This window comes from Cherax quadricarinatus, chromosome 30 (genome assembly GCF_038502225.1).
Source record: "Cherax quadricarinatus isolate ZL_2023a chromosome 30, ASM3850222v1, whole genome shotgun sequence".
Classification (NCBI taxonomy): domain Eukaryota; kingdom Metazoa; phylum Arthropoda; class Malacostraca; order Decapoda; family Parastacidae; genus Cherax; species Cherax quadricarinatus.
Window position 1 is genome coordinate 19,864,137 of NC_091321.1, and position 20,093 is coordinate 19,884,229.

General features: G+C 38.4%; 1 protein-coding gene across 3 annotated transcripts in view; it reads left to right on the forward strand.

The window, feature by feature from the left end:
- The window catches only part of LOC128692738 (BTB/POZ domain-containing protein 7), a 116,134-nt gene that overhangs the window by 40,512 nt on the left and 55,529 nt on the right, over positions 1-20,093 (forward strand). For 2 of the 3 annotated variants that reach the window (XM_053782065.2, XM_070089980.1), the window contains exons 3-6: positions 1,332-1,391; positions 11,806-11,995; positions 13,619-13,771; positions 16,051-16,752. In XM_053782065.2, the coding sequence (XP_053638040.1) occupies positions 1,332-1,391; positions 11,806-11,995; positions 13,619-13,771; positions 16,051-16,752 (1,105 nt within the window). The remainder of the gene's footprint in view (positions 1-1,331; positions 1,392-11,805; positions 11,996-13,618; positions 13,772-16,050; positions 16,753-20,093) is intronic. The other variant, XM_053782068.2, reaches the window with a different exon arrangement.

Below are 20,093 nucleotides of genomic sequence, written 5' to 3' on the forward strand. Positions count from 1 at the left end.
TATAGTCACATCTGTTAATTAGACCTGTGACCAAACAAACCATACCACGGGCAGGGTTAGAACCTGCGATCATAGTCTCAAAACTCCAGACCGTCGCGTTAGCCACTGGGCCAGCTAGCCACAATAAGGTTCATCCAACTAGGTATATTTATATCACTCTCATGGTGAAAAATTATTTACCGTATGTGCAGTATAAACATTATTGTTATTTTCTGATATGATATGAAAACATTGTTGACTGCTGATACAAAAAAAAAAAAAAAAAAAAAAAAAAAAAAAAAAAAAAAGCCTGATTTACAACCATCTGTGAGGCCTGAAAATATGCTACTACTTATATCTATTGGTATGCAAAAACTTGATTTGAGGAAACAGTATACCCCATTGTCTTATGGTTGAGAATATATGGTAAGACTTGCCTGAAATGTTGCATGTAATATGGGCTTAAGAAAATGTACTGGTTTGTATTAAAAATATCAATGACAAACTGACATTATTGGTCTGTCATCCTATCTCAACAAATTTCCTTTCTCCAATTAGCTTACAGTCATTCTTACAATTTCACAAGTTTCCTTATTTGCTAGTTTTGGTTATCCAATATTTTTACTGATGGGGAAATAACAAATAGATTCAGTTATCTAACATTTTTCTAGCTTAGTGGTTTTCTCACACTCAAACTTCTGTTTATTCTAGTCATTGTTTCTTATGAATGCTAACATTAACTGGATAGTGATATTTGTATTTCAGAGAAACTAAGCCCAGATCTGGAGTAAAAATTGTCATGCATACTTAATTTTATATTATTTGTGATTTCTAGTTTGTGGGGTCTTTAGAAAAACAATCCCATATGAATTTGTATAAATGACTGTACTTTAGTTTCTTGTATTAGTAATTTGTCTTTGACTTAACATTAGTTTTGTTACTGTCTGTAAGTATTTATGTATAGGGTAATAAGAAAGGGTTTAAGTTGCCCTCTGTATGTTTTGCTTAATTTTCTGTGGAGGATCATGGCAAGTGTAGCATGAGCTGTAGAGGGCTGGATCTGTTTTGTCTCCAAGAATGTTTATTGCCATTAGTGGCTAGTAGAGAATAGCATACCAGTGTTTCCCATTATTTTGTGTTCACCTTTGCTTATTCTTTCTTCTGATGCCTTCTTTTTTTTCTAAATTATTTGTTCTTGTTTTGAGTGTAATAATTGTTTTCGAAATACCTTTTAATGTGTATAATTTAAGTTAATTAGGTTACACAAAATGCTGATCTCCCAGGCATTTTTATTTTTCTTTATCTTTAAAAAATCCCTGATGATGATTCTAATTGGTGGACTTTGTTTCTAGTTGGCGGCCTCCGTTTTTGGAAGTTCGGTGCCGAATTGGATCCGCTGTATTTCCAACTCCGTGAGCCCATATTACATATTTTTTGTCGCTTTTGCACACAATTTTTGTATGGTTCAACCCCTTAGTTTATGAGAATTCTTTTCCTCACATTGTTTAATGACAGTTTTTTAAAAGCAGTTATTATGTAGATGAAAATATTATTTACAGTATTTTTATATTTTATTAATGTTACTGACAAATTCATAAAAAAAATTAAGTACTGTACATATTTAGACATTATTATTATATGAGGTTGCTAAGGGGTTTGAATTTCAGAGAAAAAGGGGCAGTTTTTGTGCATTAGCACTAGTATTTTTGTGTAGTTTAATAGTGATGCACTTTTGCTATGTAACTTAGATATAGAATTTCATATAAAGAGTGTATTTTTGGTTTTAGAATAAAGTAAAAACTGGTATAAAGTATATCACTAACGCCTCTCAGTGCCTATGCTCTAACACATCACAGTGCCCTGCTTTAGTACCTCAGTGCTGCTGCTTCAGTGCCTCACAGTACTCACCCATATCTCACATTGTTCACTCATTATATTTTCTCTTGCTTATAACTTCATCTTATTTTGAAGTTTTAGATGTGCTGTACTGTATTTAATCTTGTGATTGTGTGTGTAATTACACAGGAAAAGAGGAGTGCTTGTTATGTCTTATTTCTGATGACTAGTTTGATATTATTTTAATTATCTACTGCCTTGAGGATCCCATTCCAGCAGTCTTATCAAACTATTTGTGAAACAAAAATTTTCTCCAGTATAATATTACACATACACTAAATTGTTCTTCTTTATTTCTTCTATTGTCCATGGGGAAGTGGAAAAGAATCTTTCCTCCGTAAGCCATGCGTGTTGTATGAGGCGACTAAAATGCCGGGAGCAATGGGCTAGTAACCCCTTCTCCTGTAGACATTTACTAAAAAAGAGAAGAAGAAAAACTTTATAAAACTGGGATACTTGAATGTGTGTGGATGTAGTGCGGATGACAAGAAACAGATGATTGCTGATGTTATGAATGAAAAGAAGTTGGATGTCCTGGCCCTAAGCGAAACAAAGCTGAAGGGGGTAGGGGAGTTTCGGTGGGGGGAAATAAATGGGATTAAATCTGGAGTATCTGAGAGAGTTAGAGCAAAGGAAGGGGTAGCAGTAATGTTGAAGGATCAGTTATGGAAGGAGAAAAGAGAATATGAATGTGTAAATTCAAGAATTATGTGGATTAAAGTAAAGGTTGGATGCGAAAAGTGGGTCATAATAAGCGTGTATGCACCTGGAGAAGAGAGGAATGTAGAGGAGAGAGAGATATTTTGGGAGATGTTAAGTGAATGTATAGGAGCCTTTGAAATAAGTGAGAGAGTAATTGTGGTAGGGGACCTGAATGCTAAAGTAGGAGAAACTTTTAGAGAGTGTGTGGTAGGTAAGTTTGGGGTGCCAGGTGTAAATGATGATGGGAACCCTTTGATTGAACTTTGTATAGAAAGGGGTTTAGTTATAGGTAATACATATTTTAAGAAAAAGAAGGTAAATAAGTATACAAGATATGATGTAGGGCGAAATGACAGTAGTTCGTTGGATTATGTATTGGTAGATAAAAGACTGTTGAGTAGACTTCAGGATGTACATGTTTATAGAGGGGCCACAGATATATCAGATCACTTTCTAGTTGTAGCTACACTGAGAGTAAAAGGTAGATGGGATACAAGGAGAATAGAAGCATCAGGGAAGAGAGAGGTGAAGGTTTATAAACTAAAAGAGGAGGCAGTTAGGGTAAGATATAAACAGCTATTGGAGGATAGATGGGCTAATGAGAGCATAGGCAATGGGGTCGACGAGGTATGGGGTAGGTTTAAAAATGTAGTGTTAGAGTGTTCAGCAGAAGTTTGTGGTTACAGGAAAGTGGGTGCAGGAGGGAAGAGGAGCAATTGGTGGAATGATGTAAAGAGAGTAGTAAGGGAGAAAAAGTTAGCATATGAGAAGTTTTTACAAAGTAGAAGTGATACAAGGAGGGAAGAGTATATGGAGAAAAAAGAGAGAGGTTAAGAGAGTGGTGAAGCAATGTAAAAAGAGCAAATGAGAGAGTGGGTGAGATGTTATCAACAAATTTTGTTGAAAATAAGAAAAAGTTTTGGAGTGAGATTAACAAGTTAAGGAAGCCTAGAGAACAAATGGATTTGTCAGTTAAAAATAGGAGAGGAGAGTTATTAAATGGAGAGTTACAGGTATTGGGAAGATGGTGGGAATATTTTGAGGAATCGTTAAATGTTGATGAAGATAGGGAAGCTGTGATTTCGTGTATAGGGCAAGGAGGAATAACATCTTGTAGGAGTGAGGAAGAGCCAGTTGTGAGTGTGGGGGAAGTTCGTGAGGCAGTAGGTAAAAATGAAAGGGGGTAAGGCAGCTGGGATTGATGGGATAAAGGTAGAAATGTTAAAAGCAGGTGGGGATATAGTTTTGGAGTGGTTGGTGCAATTATTTAATAAATGTATGGAAGAGGGTAAGGTACCTAGGGATTGGCAGATTGCATGCATAGTTCCTTTGTATAAAGGCAAAGGGGACAAAAGAGAGTGCAAAAATTATAGGGGGAAAAGTCTGTTGAGTAGACCTGGTAAAGTGTATGGTAGAGTTATTATTGAAAGAATTAAGAGTAAGACGGAGAATAGGATAGCAGATGAACAAGGAGGCTTTAGGAAAGGTAGGGGGTGTGTGGACCAGGTGTTTACAGTGAAACATATAAGTGAACAGTATTTAGATAAGGCTAAAGAGGTCTTTGTGGCATTTATGGATTTGGAAAAGGCGTATGACAGGGTGGATAGGGGGGCAATGTGGCAGATGTTGCAGGTGTATGGTGTAGGAGGTAGGTTACTGAAAGCAATGTAGAGTTTTTACGAGGATAGTGAGGCTCAAGTTAGAGTATGTAGGAAAGAGGGAAATTATTTCCCAGTAAAAGTAGGCCTTAGACAAGGATGTGTGATGTCACCGTGGTTGTTTAATATATTTATAGATGGGGTTGTAAGAGAAGTAAATGCGAGGGTCTTGGCAAGAGGCGTGGAGTTAAAAGATAAAGAATCACACATAAAGTGGGAGTTGTCACAGTTACTCTTTGCTGATGACACTGTGCTCTGGGAGATTCTGAAGAGAAGTTGCAGAGATTGGTGGATGAATTTGGTAGGGTGTGCAAAAGAAGAAAATTAAAAGTGAATACAGGAAAGAGTAAGGTTATGAGGATAACAAAAAGATTAGGTGATGAAAGATTGGATATCAGATTGGAGGGAGAGAGTATGGAGGAGGTGAATGTATTTAGATATTTGGGAGTGGATGTGTCAGCGGATGGGTCTATGAAAGATGAGGTGAATCATAGAATTGATGAGGGGAAAAGGGTGAGTGGTGCACTTAGGAGTCTGTGGAGACAAAGAACTTTTTCCTTGGAGGCAAAGAGGGGAATGTATGAGAGTATAGTTTTACCAACGCTCTTATATGGGTGTGAAGCATGGGTGATGAATGTTGCAGCGAGGAGAAGGCTGGAGGCAGTGGAGATGTCATGTCTGAGGGCAATGTGTGGTGTGAATATAATGCAGAGAATTCGTAGTTTGGAAGTTAGGAGAAGGTGCGGGATTACCAAAACTGTTGTCCAGAGGGCTGAGGAAGGGTTGTTGAGGTGGTTTGGACATGTAGAGAGAATGGAGCTAAACAGAGTGACTTCAAGAGTGTATCAGTCTGTAGTGGAAGGAAGGCGGGGTAGTGGTCAGCCTAGGAAAGGTTGGAGGGAGAGGGTAAAGGAGGCTTTGTGTGCGAGGGGCTTGGACATCCAGCAGGCATGCGTGAGCGTGTTTGATAGGAGTGAATGGAGACAAATGGTTTTTAATACTTGACGTGCTGTTGGAGTGTGAGCAAAGTAACATTTATGAAGGGGTTCAGGGAAACCGGCAGGCCGGACTTGAGTCCTGGAGATGGGAAGTACAGTGCCTGTACTCTAAAGGAGGGGTGTTAATGTTGCAGTTTAAAAACTGTAGTGTAAAGCACCCTTCTGGCAAGACAGTGATGGAGTGAATGATGGTGAAAGTTTTTCTTTTTCGGGCCACCCTGCCTTGGTGGGAATCGGCCAGTGTGATAATTAAAAAAAAAAAACCTAAATTCCAGTGTAGTAATGATTTTTTATGCATCAGTTTCTCGTACAGTATTAACCTCCAAAGCTATACATTAGGTAGGGTACATCATTATAATTTTTCTCTTATTTAGAAATGTCTCCTGGGTGCAAATACTTAAATCCACACATCTTGTGTAAAATGTACTGTTTTTACTTTTTTCCAATAATGGATCCAAACTACCTTCTTATTTCCTCATGTTATGGCTTCCTGGCCACAAGCATGTTCATCTTTCTAAATATCCAAACTCAAATTAATATTCTTAAATAGACACAATTTATATTCTTTTGTGTACTTGGATCTTTGTAATTATAGTATCTATTTGTTCAGTAGTTACAGTATAGTGCTAGGCTCATGGTGCCCAGTTTTCTATGGTCAATATATCATACTTATAAAAATTATAAAAATAAGTATCCAGGGATTGTAGCACACTACCTCTTTTTGAACCAATTCCTTCTGTCTGCTACAGTATTTGTGAAGAAATATTGCTTTTAGTCTTTTATCTGCCTTTATTTTTGAAATTTGAAAATATGGCTTTGTGGTTTTCACTCTGAACCCAGAAAATTTTATTCCTTTTTTATAGCCTATATATTTGTGAACATTTATGTAATTATCATATCTAATCATTTCCTCCTGTATTTCTACCAGTGAGGGTATTTATAGCATGTTCAATCCTTCTGTATAATTTGTATTTATTGCTGAACTCTATTTTGTTGAACATCTTTTAACTTTTTTTTTTTTTTTTTTTTAAATTTCGTAAACATCATATTTTAGCTGCCTGTTCAAATTATTGTCTGACATATGTTATAAACTATGTTTTTAGCTTTCCTTTGTTCATATACTGTACAGTATACATATATACTCTGTGAAACCCACTCTTAAAAATCATATCTTTTTAAAAATCTGACTATCAAAATATCACGGTTTTCAGTAATATGCACTGAAACCAATCTCATCCAACCCTGAGGGATATACTGTACATAGTTGAGAAACAAGCATACTTCAGTATGTAGCATGTCTTGGAACTGCTTCTGTTTTATCTACAGGATGTGTTTGTTTCTTAAATCATTGACAAGAAACTATAATTATGGAGGAATTTTGTGTGGCCATTGCTTAGTTTTTCATAACATTTCCACCTTTTGGATGTCTCTGATCACCAGTGACACTAATTTACTTGAGAATGAAATCCCCAATTTGCAGCTCTCAAGACCAGCGGTGTAAGTATTGTCACAAGCTGAGCCATCCTGCTTTGATAATTACAGCTCTTCTAGAGGCTGATACCAATACAGGCAAGGACAAAACTAGTATAAGTGGTACCTTGACTTATGAGTGCCTCAACTTACGGGTTTTCCTAGTTACGAGCTGTCGCTTGTTCAGTTTTTTGCTTTGCATTACAAGCCAAAATCCGAGTTACGAGCGAGCTTCAGATACGCCACCACTAGTTGGCACAGCGAATGCCACGACAGTGCACATGGTTACCTCGCCGTGGAAGCATCTCTCTTGTGTTGTGCTTGCATTTTGTGCAGTTATTTTGCCAAATTTCTGTTTTCTAACCAAGGGTCCTAAGAAAGTACAGTGGACCCCTGAATTACGACGTTAATCCGTTCTAGAGAACATATCTTTAACTGAATCTGTCGTAATCCGAATTAATTTTTCCCATAAGAAATAATGGAAATCAAATTAATCCGTTTCAGACACCCAAAAGTATTAAACAAAATAATTTTTTCACGTGAAATATACATTTTCCTACACAGAAAACAATGAGACATGCAGAATAAACAATACTAAAATGACACTTACCTTTATTGAAGACTTATTGATGAGTGATGAGATGGGAGGAGGGGAGAGGATGGAGGTGTATTATTATTTGGAAGGGGAATTCCCTTCCATAAAGACTTCAGGTAGCAAGTCCTTTTCAGGGATTAATTCCCTTCTTTGTTTTTTAATGGCACTAGGACCAGCTTGAGTCACTGGACCCCTGTCGCACCAAAAATCTGTCCAGAGAGCTCTATTTCTGGCGTCTCTTTAAGATTTCCCTAAAATGGGGCACAACATTGTCATTTGTAGATGTTGCCAGCACAGCCTGCAACAGCTGTGTCAGGGTGATGTTCAATCCACTTTGCACAAATGTCCTTAATCTTTGAAGAAGGCAACTTCTCCATCTCTCTTCCTCCTCCTCCTCTGAAGGACATTCCTGAGCTGTGGTCTGTTAGTGTTGCACCTCAAGCTCTTGCAGCTCTGTAGTGGTTAGCTCTTCTTCATCGCCCTCCACCAACTCTTCCACATCCTCGCCATGGACTTCCTCAGTGCCACAGTAGATTCCACAACTGGCATAGGCTCCTCAGGGTCAGCCCCAAACCCTTCAAAATCCCTCTCTTGTACACATTCTGGCCACAATTTTCTCCAAGCAGAGTTTAAAGTCCTGCAAGCCACTCCCTCCCAAGCCTTACCTATAAAGTTTATGCAACTGAGGATACTGAAGTGGTCTTTCCAGAACTCTCTTAGGGTGAATTCAGTGTCTGAGGTCACTTCAAAGCACTTTTGAAACACTGCTTTAGTGTACAGTTTTTTTTTTGAAAATTGAAATGACCTGCTAGTCCATGGGCTGGAGGAAAGGAGAGGAGAGGAGAGGAGTGGTGTTAGGAGGCAAAAACTTGACTTTTATGAAACTAAACTCCAGCACCATTCACTCTTCCAAGTCTGGAGGATGAGCAGGAGCATTGTCTAATACCAGGAGGCATTTGAGTTCCAATTTATTTTCCAGGAGGTATTTTTTCACAGTGGGGCGAAGCACGTCATGGAACCAATCATAGAATATGTCCCTCGTGACCCATGCCTTACTGTTTGCTCTCCACATCACATATCTTGATGACATTGTTTTTCTTGAAAACACTGGGAGTTTCAGAGTGATACACGAGTAAAGGCTTCACTTTGCAATCCCCACTAGCATTACTACAAAACATGAGAGTTAGCCTGTCTTTCATAGGCTTGTGTCCTGGGAGTGCCTTTTCCTCCTGAGTAATGTAGGTTCTGTTGGGCATTTTCTTCCAAAACAGGCCTGTTTCATCACAATTGAACACTTGTTTGAGTTTTAATTGTTCAGCCTCTATGTACCTTAAATTCCTGCACATATTTTTCAGCTGCTTTTTTTGTCAGAACTGGCAGCCTCACCATACCTTGTCACACTGTATGCCACTACGATTCTTAAATCTCTCAAACCAGCCTTTGCTGGCCTTAAATTCATCAATATCAGCACTAGTTTCAGGCATTTTCTTTACGAGATCATTATGCAACTGCCTTACCTTTTCACATATAACTGACCGCGAAATATTATCTCCTGATAATTGTTTCTTTTTGTAATAATGTTGGTAGAATTACCGACAATATGTAAAGTAAAAGGACACAAGTGCAACTAATGTGACATTTTATTGTGGCAACGTTTCACTGTCCAGGAGCTTTGTCAAGCCGACAGAATAAAATGTCACATTAGTTGCACTTGTGTCCTTTTACTTTACAATTTTCTCATTGATCCACACCAACAACAATCTCTCCACATCTTTGAGTATTTGTGATCTCTGTTTTGTAAGCATATTTGCACCTTTTGCAGCAACAGCTTCCTTGATTGCCTTTTTCTTGGCCAAGATAGTAGCGATGGTTGTATGGGGGTTTGTTATAACCTGGCCAGCTCGGAGACACACACTCCACTTTCATATTTTGTGATGATCTCTTTCTTGAATTCAGTAGTATTTCTCACCCTCTTTACCACAGGGCTGGCACTAGAAGCTTTCTTTGGCCCATGGTGGCTTATTTAGCAGTTAAAGGTACTAAACACAATGGAATAATGCAAAATGTATCGCATGTACGCATGGAATCGTCCTCACTGGCTTGTAAACAATGGCACACTGGCTGTATATGGAGTGGCCGAGCCACTCTGGCCGCACACACATTCGGGACGATTGACTTGAACCGAGTTCTTTGTCGTTAACCGAGCCAGTATTTTGACACAGAAACTTTACTTAATCCGAATTTTATGTAATCTGATGATGTCGTAATCTGGGGGTCCACTGTAAGTGCAAAGGAGAGTGCTGAGAAGAGGAGGATGATGTCCATTGAATTAAAGTATGAAATCATAGAAAAACACAAGCGAGGTGCGTATGTGTGGTCGACTTGATGAGGCAGTACAAGCGTAGTATGTTCTTTGTGCCTCATGCCTTCTCTGCAAGAAGGCACGAGGCATTTATGCCGATTTACTTCCGAGATATTCACCTAAGACGTAGGCCGGTCTCCTGACTTGGGGAAAAAATTTTTTAGAGAAAATTGCTTTTGTTTCATTATTTTCCTTATGAAACTAGTGATCTAGTGCAGTTAGCCTCACAAACACTCCATTTTCTCTTATAATAAGATGTCAGAAGGGCAAGAATGGGAAGACATGGTCAGAGCTATAATTATTTTTACCTTGGGAGTGGCTGTCACCACTTGTCACATAATGATGTATTTTATTCATTCTAGAGTACATATATACATGTATCATGTTTCCATGTTATTTATATTGTTTATTATGTCATATTAGATCAATTGTGATAGATAAATAAGCTGTAGAGTTGATATTAGCATTATAATGAAGTATTTTCTCCTGCTTCCTGAGAGCCAGGAATTCTTCTGGAATGGATTAATGACATTTCAGTTAATTTCAGTGAGGAAAATTTATTTGATATACAAGCAAATTGAGTTACGAGCTGGGTCATGGAACGAATTAAACTTGTATGCCAAGGTACCACTGTATTTGAAAAAATAGAATGTTGTGCAAAAAAATTATAACAGGTCAGAATGTCATTTCAGGCATCATAACATAAATGTGTTGTGAACTGTAGCATCAATTTCCTGTGTTCTGTCAAACGCAAGCAGACTAATCACATTCTTTAACCCTTTCACTGTCCAGACCTCTGATCTGAGAATGGCTTTCAGTATCCAAGAATTTAAAAAAAAGTTTTTAATGAAATGATAGAGAATCTTTTTCTGAAGGTAATGAAATCAAAAGTACGAAATTTGATGAAAAACTTATGGAATTACGCTCTCACAAATCAGTCTCAGCGATATTTACGCATTGGTGATTTTGCCCAATCTGAGCCCTATTTTCAGCCAATTCCACTGTTTCAGTCAACCAAACTCATGGGTACTTCACTAGTATTTCTTCTGTTCTGTCAATTGAGTACAAGAAACCACCCATTTGCCTATTTCAACTACCAAATACTGTACAGTGATCAGAAATTGGTAATTTGGCCATTTTCACACAAAATTAAAAAATTGCCAGTTTAAAAATAAGGTCCAGAATAAACACTGTAGACATTTATGGCACTAAAAAACCATTTCCTCTGTTCATTTGTTACATTCCCATGCCTTTCCTATATTATGGTTGCTTTCCATTTTGAATTTTTGTTCACACAAATAATAGAAGATTTACTGCTATGCAGACTACTGCATTATTATGATAATTGTATAAATAATGTCAATGCATTCCTGAACATGTATTAAACTGACCAGTTGGACACACATTGAAAGAGTGATGTAATTTGTGTATTCTGGAATATCGTCAAAAATTGAACATATCAGCTACTTTGAGCTAAATTTCAAGCTATTTTCAGTCCTGAAACTAATCAAAATCATCTCTATTTCCGTAATATATCTTCCAGTGAGGCCAGGAAACCAAGAATACAACCATAAAAACCATGCAAAAATACACCACAAAGTCGGTGTTTTAAACCAAAAACATGGTCACAGTTTTTTTTATATGGTGCACACTTATTGCATAGACGTATTCTCTTATATCTAGGCCGAAATTTACCACCCACAGCTTATCTAAGTGAGCTGAGCTCATGGCGTAGTAGTACTACGGCATGGATGGTGACATGAAATCCATAGAACTATGGCATGGACAACTAAGGGGGTTATAATTTTTTTTTTTTTCCTTCTATAATGCCATAAGGAATATACAGTAATTGTGTCAAAAGAACCCCTATCACCAGGCACAACCAGATACATACAGTTCATGAAATATTAATCAACAGGTTTAGCTTCAGACACCATATTACAGCTTCACATACTAATTTTGTACCTACATACCTACCTTGGCCGTCCTAATGCAAACAGACCATATCTATTTTTAATTAATTTAAAATAAATATAACTCTTTCCAAATGAGTTACAGTGGGTATAAAATATAAGATAGTTAAGAGTTCAGTGCTGTGTTATGTGTATCTTATATTGCTGAATAAATGTATTATTATTCCTACAGGGAAAAAAAAAAGAAATTGACAAGCCTGGCAACCCTACGAAAAAAATTGATTCGTCGGAGACGGTCATCGAAGTCGTGTGATCATGCACGGGTGATCCGAGAGCTGGTGAGTGACTGGATGGTGCGGGAGGTGACAGCATTGTATGAGGAATATGAAGCAAGTGCCGCTCTCAAAGATCTCACCGTGCAGGTAAGAAACAAATGTTATATGAGCTAGATGCTATTTTGTCCACTTTGATAGTTGGTACACTGGTTAGTAACAGTCATCTACAGAAGCATTGTCTGGGGGAGGTAAATGAAGCTTCTTTTTCCATGATTAATATTACCATATAACAATGGGAAGCCTGGTCCAGGACCAGACAGTAGGGGCTGTGACCCCTCTCCCAGTATCAACAGGTAGGCCCATCAGCATCACTTGGTAGTCTTCTGCAGTTTCTCAGCCACCATGTTCTTATTCTGACTGCTGTTGCTTCTCTCCCCACTTTTATGGTCTTACTAAGCCCATCCTCAACTTTTCTGCCCATTCTTGCATCTTAGCATAAGCAAGTTTCCATTACTCTATTACAGTGCTTGTCAGAGAGGCTTAAGTCTTAGTATTTGTTGAATATGCTTCTTCAGAAAGTCTTCAGCACCTTGAGGTTGTTGAATTATAGCTTATGAGAGCCAAGTGTGATTAAGTACAGTGCTTCTTAATGAGAGGCCCAGAAGCAGTCGTAGTATGGTCTTGAGTAAGTTAGATTGAGAAGGTGGTAAAGCAGTAACAGTATGCATAATTGAAAAGGTAGAGCTAAGAATACCTCTGACATATCTGTCACAGGTGTAACTAGCAGTATAGTCACAGTTGTGAACACTTACGCACTGTTGTCTTGGATGTACTAGTTTACTGCTAACCATAAATACGTCTGTTTTGCAGTAAGTTTGATTGAGATCTTCATTGTTTAGTTTATAGGTACCATAGTTTCGTTCTTTCCCCAGATATAGAATTTTATATTTGTCTACATTAAACTTTATTTGCCATTTCTCTGACCACAGCATCAGCCTATCTAGGTCATTCTGTAGTTCCCGTGTGTTCTCATCAGAATTTATTTGATGGCCTGTTTTTGTGTCGCCATTAAACTTGCTTATGTTGCTATTTATTCCCTCATCAGAGTCATTTTCGTATATTGTGAACTGTAAGGGTGCCAACACAGACCCCTGTGCTCACAGTATGCATAAATGACTTAGATGGGCAAATAAATAGGTAAGTAACTTAGTTGTAACTTAGCTGTAAATACTGTGTATATTGTATATTGTAAATGTTTGTACATTTTTTCTAGGTAGTAGGTTGGTAAACAGCAACCACCCAGGGAGGTACTACCATCCTGCCAAGTGAGTGTAAAACAGAAGCCTGTAATTGTTTTACATGATGGTAGGATTGCTTGCTGGTGTTTTTTTGTCTCGTAAACATTCAAGATTTTATGTACGTCTTGCTGCTTCTCCTTACACTTAGGTCACACTACACATACATGTACAAGCATATATATACACACTCCTCTGGGTTTTGTTTTATCTTCTTACTAGTTCATGTTCTTGTTTATTTCTGCTTATTTCCATGAGGAAGTGGAATAGAATTCTTCCTCTGTAAGCCATGCATGTCATAAGAGATGACTAAAATGCGAGGAGCAAGGGGCTAGTAACCCCTTCTCATGTATATATTACTAAATTTATAAGGAGAAACTTTAGTTTTTTCTTTTGGGCCACCCCGCCTTTGTGGGATATGGCCAGTTTGTTGAAAGAAGATGTATATTTTTCTAGTATAAAAATATTTTTTCAGGCTGATCTTGCTCGACCGCCAGCTCCAACTTACAAACAAGATCTGAGTGACCTCTTTGACTATAAGTACTGCACAGATGTTGACCTGGTGTTCCAGGGAGCCATCTTCCCCGTCCACCGGGCCATCCTCAGTGTCCGATGTCCGTATTTCCAGGTACCAACGTTTGCTGTTTGTACCCAGTTACCTGTAATCAGTTTCAGTTTTTTTTTTTTTTTTTTAACCTGTGGCCTGGACTTTGGAGAGGTTTACTTATGGATTACCTTTTTAACCAGGCTGTTGCTGTTAGTGGCCTGCTGGCCCACATTGACATCACAGCCTGGTTGGTCTGGCAGTTGGTAATAATCTAGTTTGATGTTGACAATTAGGTGTAGGTCTATATGGTAATATTGGCAGGTAAATAGTGAGTTAATAAACTAGGTGATTTTGTCATTAAATTGCGAGTTAAAAAGCTCAATGTGATGTTAAAAGATAGGGATGAGTTTACAGGTTTGAATGTAATACTTGCAGATGCTAAAAAACCTAATTTAATCCTGCAAGGTAGCTAGTGGGTTCATGGCTCTTGTTTAACCCTTTCAGGGTCCAAGGCCCAAATCTGGAGTCACGCACCAGTGTCCCAAGAATTTTCAAAAAAAAAATTTGTTATTTTTTCTTATGAAATCGTAGAGAATCTTTTTGTGAAGGTAATAAAACAAAAAGTACGAAATTTGGTGGAAAATTGACGAAATTATGCTCTCGCGAATTTTGATGTGTCAGCGACATTTACGAATCGGCGATTTTGCCGACTTTGACTCCCATTTTAGGCCAATTACATTATTCCAATCAACCAAATTCTTAGCTATTTCACTAGTATTACTTCTATTCTATCGATTGAGCACAAGAAATCGCCAAGTCAACTGTTTCAACTACAAAATAAAGTGATCGGAAATTGTTAATTTGGCCAATTTAACACAAAGTTCAAAATATTCCAGTTTCAAAATAGGGTCCAGAATAAACAATGTAGGCATTCCTGGCACTAAACTAACGTTTCCTCTGTTCATTAGTTATGTTTTGAGGCTTTACAAATAAATTCCATTTTGATTTTTTATTCACATAATGAATTTTTATTCACACCAAAAAATAGAAGATTTACTGTTATGCAATACTGTAATAATTGTATAAATATCATCACCATATTTGTGAATGTATATTAGACCCACCAGCTGACGTGTATTAGACGTGTGAGTTCGTTTGTTTACTCTTGAATATTGGCAAAAATTTAACATTTCCGCTACTTTGAGCTCAGTTTCAAGCCATTTCCAGTGCTAAAACCAATCAAAATCATCTCTATTTCTGTAATATGTCTTCCATTCTATCAAATGAGACCAAGAAATCGCAAATACAACTATAAAAAACATACGAAAAAACACTGCAAAGTTGCTGTTTTAATCGAAAAATCATGATTTAAGTTTTTTTCTCTCATTATACACAGTGTGCTGCAGGATCTGTTTTATGTGGTGCACACATACCACATAGATGTATTCTCTCATATCTAGGCCCAAATGTACCACTCACAGTTTATCAGAGTGAGCTGAGCTCATGGCGTAGATCTACGGTTTGGACCCTGAACGTAAAGCCGTAGATCTACGGGACGGACCCTGAAAGGGTTAATACTGTCCATACTTAGTGTCTTATTAGTAGCTGACCTTTATAAGTTGTTAAAATACACCTACCATCCAACTTACGACTGAGTTCGGTTCCGAGAAACCGGTCGTAAGTCGAAATGGTCTTAAGTCGAACTTTACTACTGAATATCAACAAAACATTTTTGTAATGACTTTATTTTATAGTTTTATTTTGATATTTCATGTTTTACTTTACTTTTTATGCTGTTAGTAGTGTATTTTATACTGTAAGGTTTAGGATAAACACTGTGTACAACACAAATAGTTGTTTATTTCCCAGAAATTTGGCATAAAAAACACGGTCGTAAGTCGAGTGGTCGTAAGTCGAGCAGGTCGTAAGTCGGATGGTAGGTGTAGTTTGTTTGCTAAAACTTGTTATAATTACCATTTCATATTTTGGGTTATTAAATTAAACCAATTTGTGTAGTGTATTTTAATCTGTTTAGTCTAGTGAATATTTATGAAGCATTCTAGTTCAGTGATTTTTTTTTTTTCTTTTTTTTTTTAACACGTCAGCCGTCTCCCACCAAGGCAGAGTGACCAGTGAATATCTCGGATTAGTGTTAAAGGAATACTGTGGGTTTGAACTTAAGGCCTTTAGCTTGATTTTTTATTAAATAGTGGGCAGTGTTTGATTCTTCTGAAGCTTGATGTGCAGGTTTTACATCATTATTTAGGAACAGAGTAAGTTTCATGAATACTGCATATTCTGACTCAATCTTGGCTTAAGTATAATCTTACTAGTTTCTCATGTATTCCCTCTTTTTACAGGAGGTGCTGAAAAAGATACCAGGATATGGAGCCCAAATTGGTGTGGATATACGGACTCCTGGTATAGACATCCCAATGTTTAGTGCTTTATTGCGTTACTTATACACTGGTGAATTTAATGCGTATGATGGAACTAGCAAAGCCCAGATGGGCCTTAGTAACTTGGACATGTTAATGCAATTATGCGAGGAATTTGGGACGCCCAACCCGCTTGAGTGCGATCTTAAGTACCTGTTAGAATCTGGTGATTATGCCGACTGTGTGTTAGTGTTTTCAGCGAGTGGTGATGTGAACCAATCCGATCAAAGTGGGGAGGCTGGCCCATCAGACTATGGTTTTCATAATCGATTAGAACTTTATTGCCATAAAGCTATTCTTAGTGCACGCTCACCATTCTTTAGAAGCCTAATTCAGCGAAGACAACGATACAGTGAGGACATGTATGAAAGGGGCATCCCTCAGCCCACTAGAATAGTGTTAGATGAAGGTGTCATACCCAAGAGATATGCGCGCGTTCTCCTTCATGCTGTGTATTTAGATACTCTGGATCTTTCCTGCATTATACGCGATTCCACCAGCACCAACAGTTTAAGTGAAGCTCAGAGCATTGTGCAAACAGGCCGCACACACATGACCGTTGTGGAGGAGGCTATGGAAATATACCAAATTGGTCGTTTTTTGGAGCTGGACATCTTAACCCAGGTGAGGGAAATTATAATACAGTTCTATATATAAAGTTGAAAATTATGATTTGTAGCATGTTAGGCCAATGATCTTTAAGGAGCTTTAAGCACTAGAGACAAAGTGAGTGCTTTAATCATAAATTTTCTAATACTACTGATTTGTCAGTTTATTCCTTATCCATGTTATGTTTCCCCTAAACCACAAAAAGAATTTTGCTTTGACTCTGATTTGATGGTAGTGTTGAGAAGAATTGTTCTGACATGTATGTTGATTTAATGATTCTTTAATGGAAATATTGAGAATGTTATTGCAGCCAAGAGTACCTTTAAAAAGATTAAGGAGTGAAGAAAGCAATGTAAAAAGTTTGACAGATTTACAGAAAAATATATAGGATAGTGATTACCAGATATACTGATGTAATTTTTGTTTTAAATATTGCATGACAATTTTGATCATCCTTTGGTGATTTTGTTTAGGGAAAGTGTGTAATGTTTGTAAAACTAAATTGCGTTGCCAGGATGTCTTGTGGTTTAGCTTGAGTGTCGAGTAATGTGTTATTTATATGATGCAAGATGTAAACAGTGTATGTATGCATGTTAATATTCAATGCTGTTAAATAATTTACGTGCTTTCTGCTGCCTTGTTCTTGCTGGATAGGGTTTGTGCTAGAAGACGTTGTAATATTGGAGTGAAACACAAGTAATTTTGGAGATATCAAAATATTACTGTGCAAGATAGGTAGTGAACAGGTAGGTATGTATGTATCTTTCAGTTAGTAGATGGACAATCAAGCCTCTCAGTCCTTAGGCTGAATGACCCACAGGTGTTTAGAACTTTGCATAATAATAAAAAATAATTAGATGAGACAAAAAGAAAATGGCAACAGTAAGTAAGAGAGAGGTGAAAGTTTATAAACTAAGGGAGGAGGAAATTCAGGTGAGATATAAGGAACTATTGGCAGAAAGGTGGGCTAGTGCAAGTATGGGTAGTGGGGGATGGGGGGTTGAAGAGGGATGGGATAGTTTTAAAAATGCAGTATTAGAATGTGAGGCAGAAGTTTGTGGCTATAGGAGGGTGGGTGCAGGAGGAAAGAGGAGTGATTGGTGGAATGATGAGGTAAAGGGTGCGATAAAAGAGAAAATGTTAGCTTATGAGAGATTTTACAAAACAGAAGTGATGTAAGAAGGGCAGAGTATACGGAGAGTAAAAGAAAGGTGAAGAGAGTGGTGAGAGAGTACAAAAGGAAAGCAAATGATAGAGTGGGAGAGGCATTATCAAGAAATTTTGCTGAGAAAAAAATGGAGTGAGATAAACAAGTTACGAAATCCTAGGGAACAAATGGATTTGTCAGTTAATAACAGAGTAGGGGAGTTAGTTTACCTGGAGAGAGTTCCGGGGGTCAACGCCCCCGTGGCCCGGTCTGTGAACAGGCCTCCTGGTGGATCAGAGCCTGATCAACCAGGCTGTTACTGCTGGCTGCACGCAAACCAACGTACGAGCCACAGCCCGGCTGGTCAGGTACCGACTTTAGGTGCTTGTCCAGTGCCAGCTTGAAGACTGCCAGGGGTCTATTGGTAATCCCCCTTATGTATGCTGGGAAGCAGTTGAACAGTCTCAGGCCCCTGACACTTATTGTATGGTCTCTTAACGTGCTAGTGACACCCCTGCTTTTCATTGGGGGGATGTTGCATCGTCTGCCAAGTCTTTTGCTTTCATAGTGAGTGATTTTCGTGTGCAAGTTTGGTACTAGTCCCTCTAGGATTTTCCAGGTGTATATAATCGTGTATCTCTCCCGCCTGCGTTCCAGGGAATACAGGTTCAGGAACCTCAAGCACTCCCAGTAATTGAGGTGTTTTATCTCCGTTGTGCGCGGCGTGAAGGTTCTCTGTACATTTTCTAGGTCAGCAATTTCACCTGCCTTGAAAGGTGCTGTTAGTGTGCAGCAATATTCCAGCCTAGATAGAACAAGTGACCTGAAGAGTGTCATCATGGGCTTGGCATCCCTAGTTTTGAAGATTCTCATTATCCATCCTGTCATTTTTCTAGCAGCTGCGATTGATACAATGTTATGGTCCTTAAGGTGAGATCCTCCTACATGATCACTCCCAGGTCTTTGACGTTGGTGTTTCGCTCTATTTTGTGGAAGGAATTTGTTTTGTACTCTGATGAAGATTTAATTTCCTCGTGTTTACCATATCTGAGTAATTGAAATTTCTCATCGTTGAACTTCATATTGTTTTCTGCAGCCCACTGAAAGATTTGGTTGATGTCCGCCTGGAGCCTTGCAGTGTCTGCAATGGAAGACACTGTCATGCAGATTCGGGTGTCATCTGCAAAGGAAGACACGGTGCTGTGGCTGACATCCTTGTCTATGTCAGATATGAGGATGAGGAACAAGATGGGAGCGAGTACTGTGCCTTGTGGAACAGAGCTTTTCAACGTAGCTGCCTCGGACTTTACTCTGTTGACTACTACTCTTTGTGTTCTGTTTGTGAAGAAATTATAGATCCATCGACCAAATTTTCCTGTTATTCCTTTAGCACGCATTTTGTGCGCTATTACGCCATGGTCACACTTGTCGAAGGCTTTTGCAAAGTCTGTATATATTACATCTGCATTCTTTTAGTCTTCTAGTGCATCTAGGACCTTGTCGTAGTGATCCAATAGTTGAGACAGACAGGAGCAACCTGTTCTAAATCCATGTTGCCCTGGGTTGTGTAATTGATGTGTTTCTAGATGGGTGGCGATCTTGCTTCTTAGGACCCTTTCTAAGATTTTTATGATATGGGATATTAGTGCTATTGGTCTGTAGTTCTTTGCTATTGCTTTACTGCCCCCTTTGTGGAGTTGGGCTATGTCTGTTGTTTTTAGTAACTGTGGGACGACCCCTGTGTCCATGCTCCCTCTCCATAGGATGGTAAAAGCTCGTGATAGGGGCTTCTTGCAGTTCTTGATGAACACGAAGTTCCATGAGTAGATGGAGAGCTGGAAGTATATTTGAGGAGCCGGAGCGGGAATATTTTGAGGAACTTCTAAATGTTGATGAAGAAAGGGAGGCAGTAATTTCATGCACTGGCCTGGGAGGCATAACATCTTTTGGGAGTGAAGAAGAGCAGGATGTGAGTGTGGGGAAGGTGCATGAGGCATTACGTAGAATGAAAGTGGGTAAAGAAGCTGGAATTGACGGGATCATGACAGAAATATTAAAAGCAGGGGGGTTGTAGTGTTGGAGTGGTTGGTATTTTTGTTGAATAAATGTATGAGAGAGGGGAAGGTACCTAAGGATTGGCAGAGTGTGTGTATAATTCCTTTATGTAAAGGGAAAGGGGACAAAAGAGATAGTAAATATTATAGGGGAA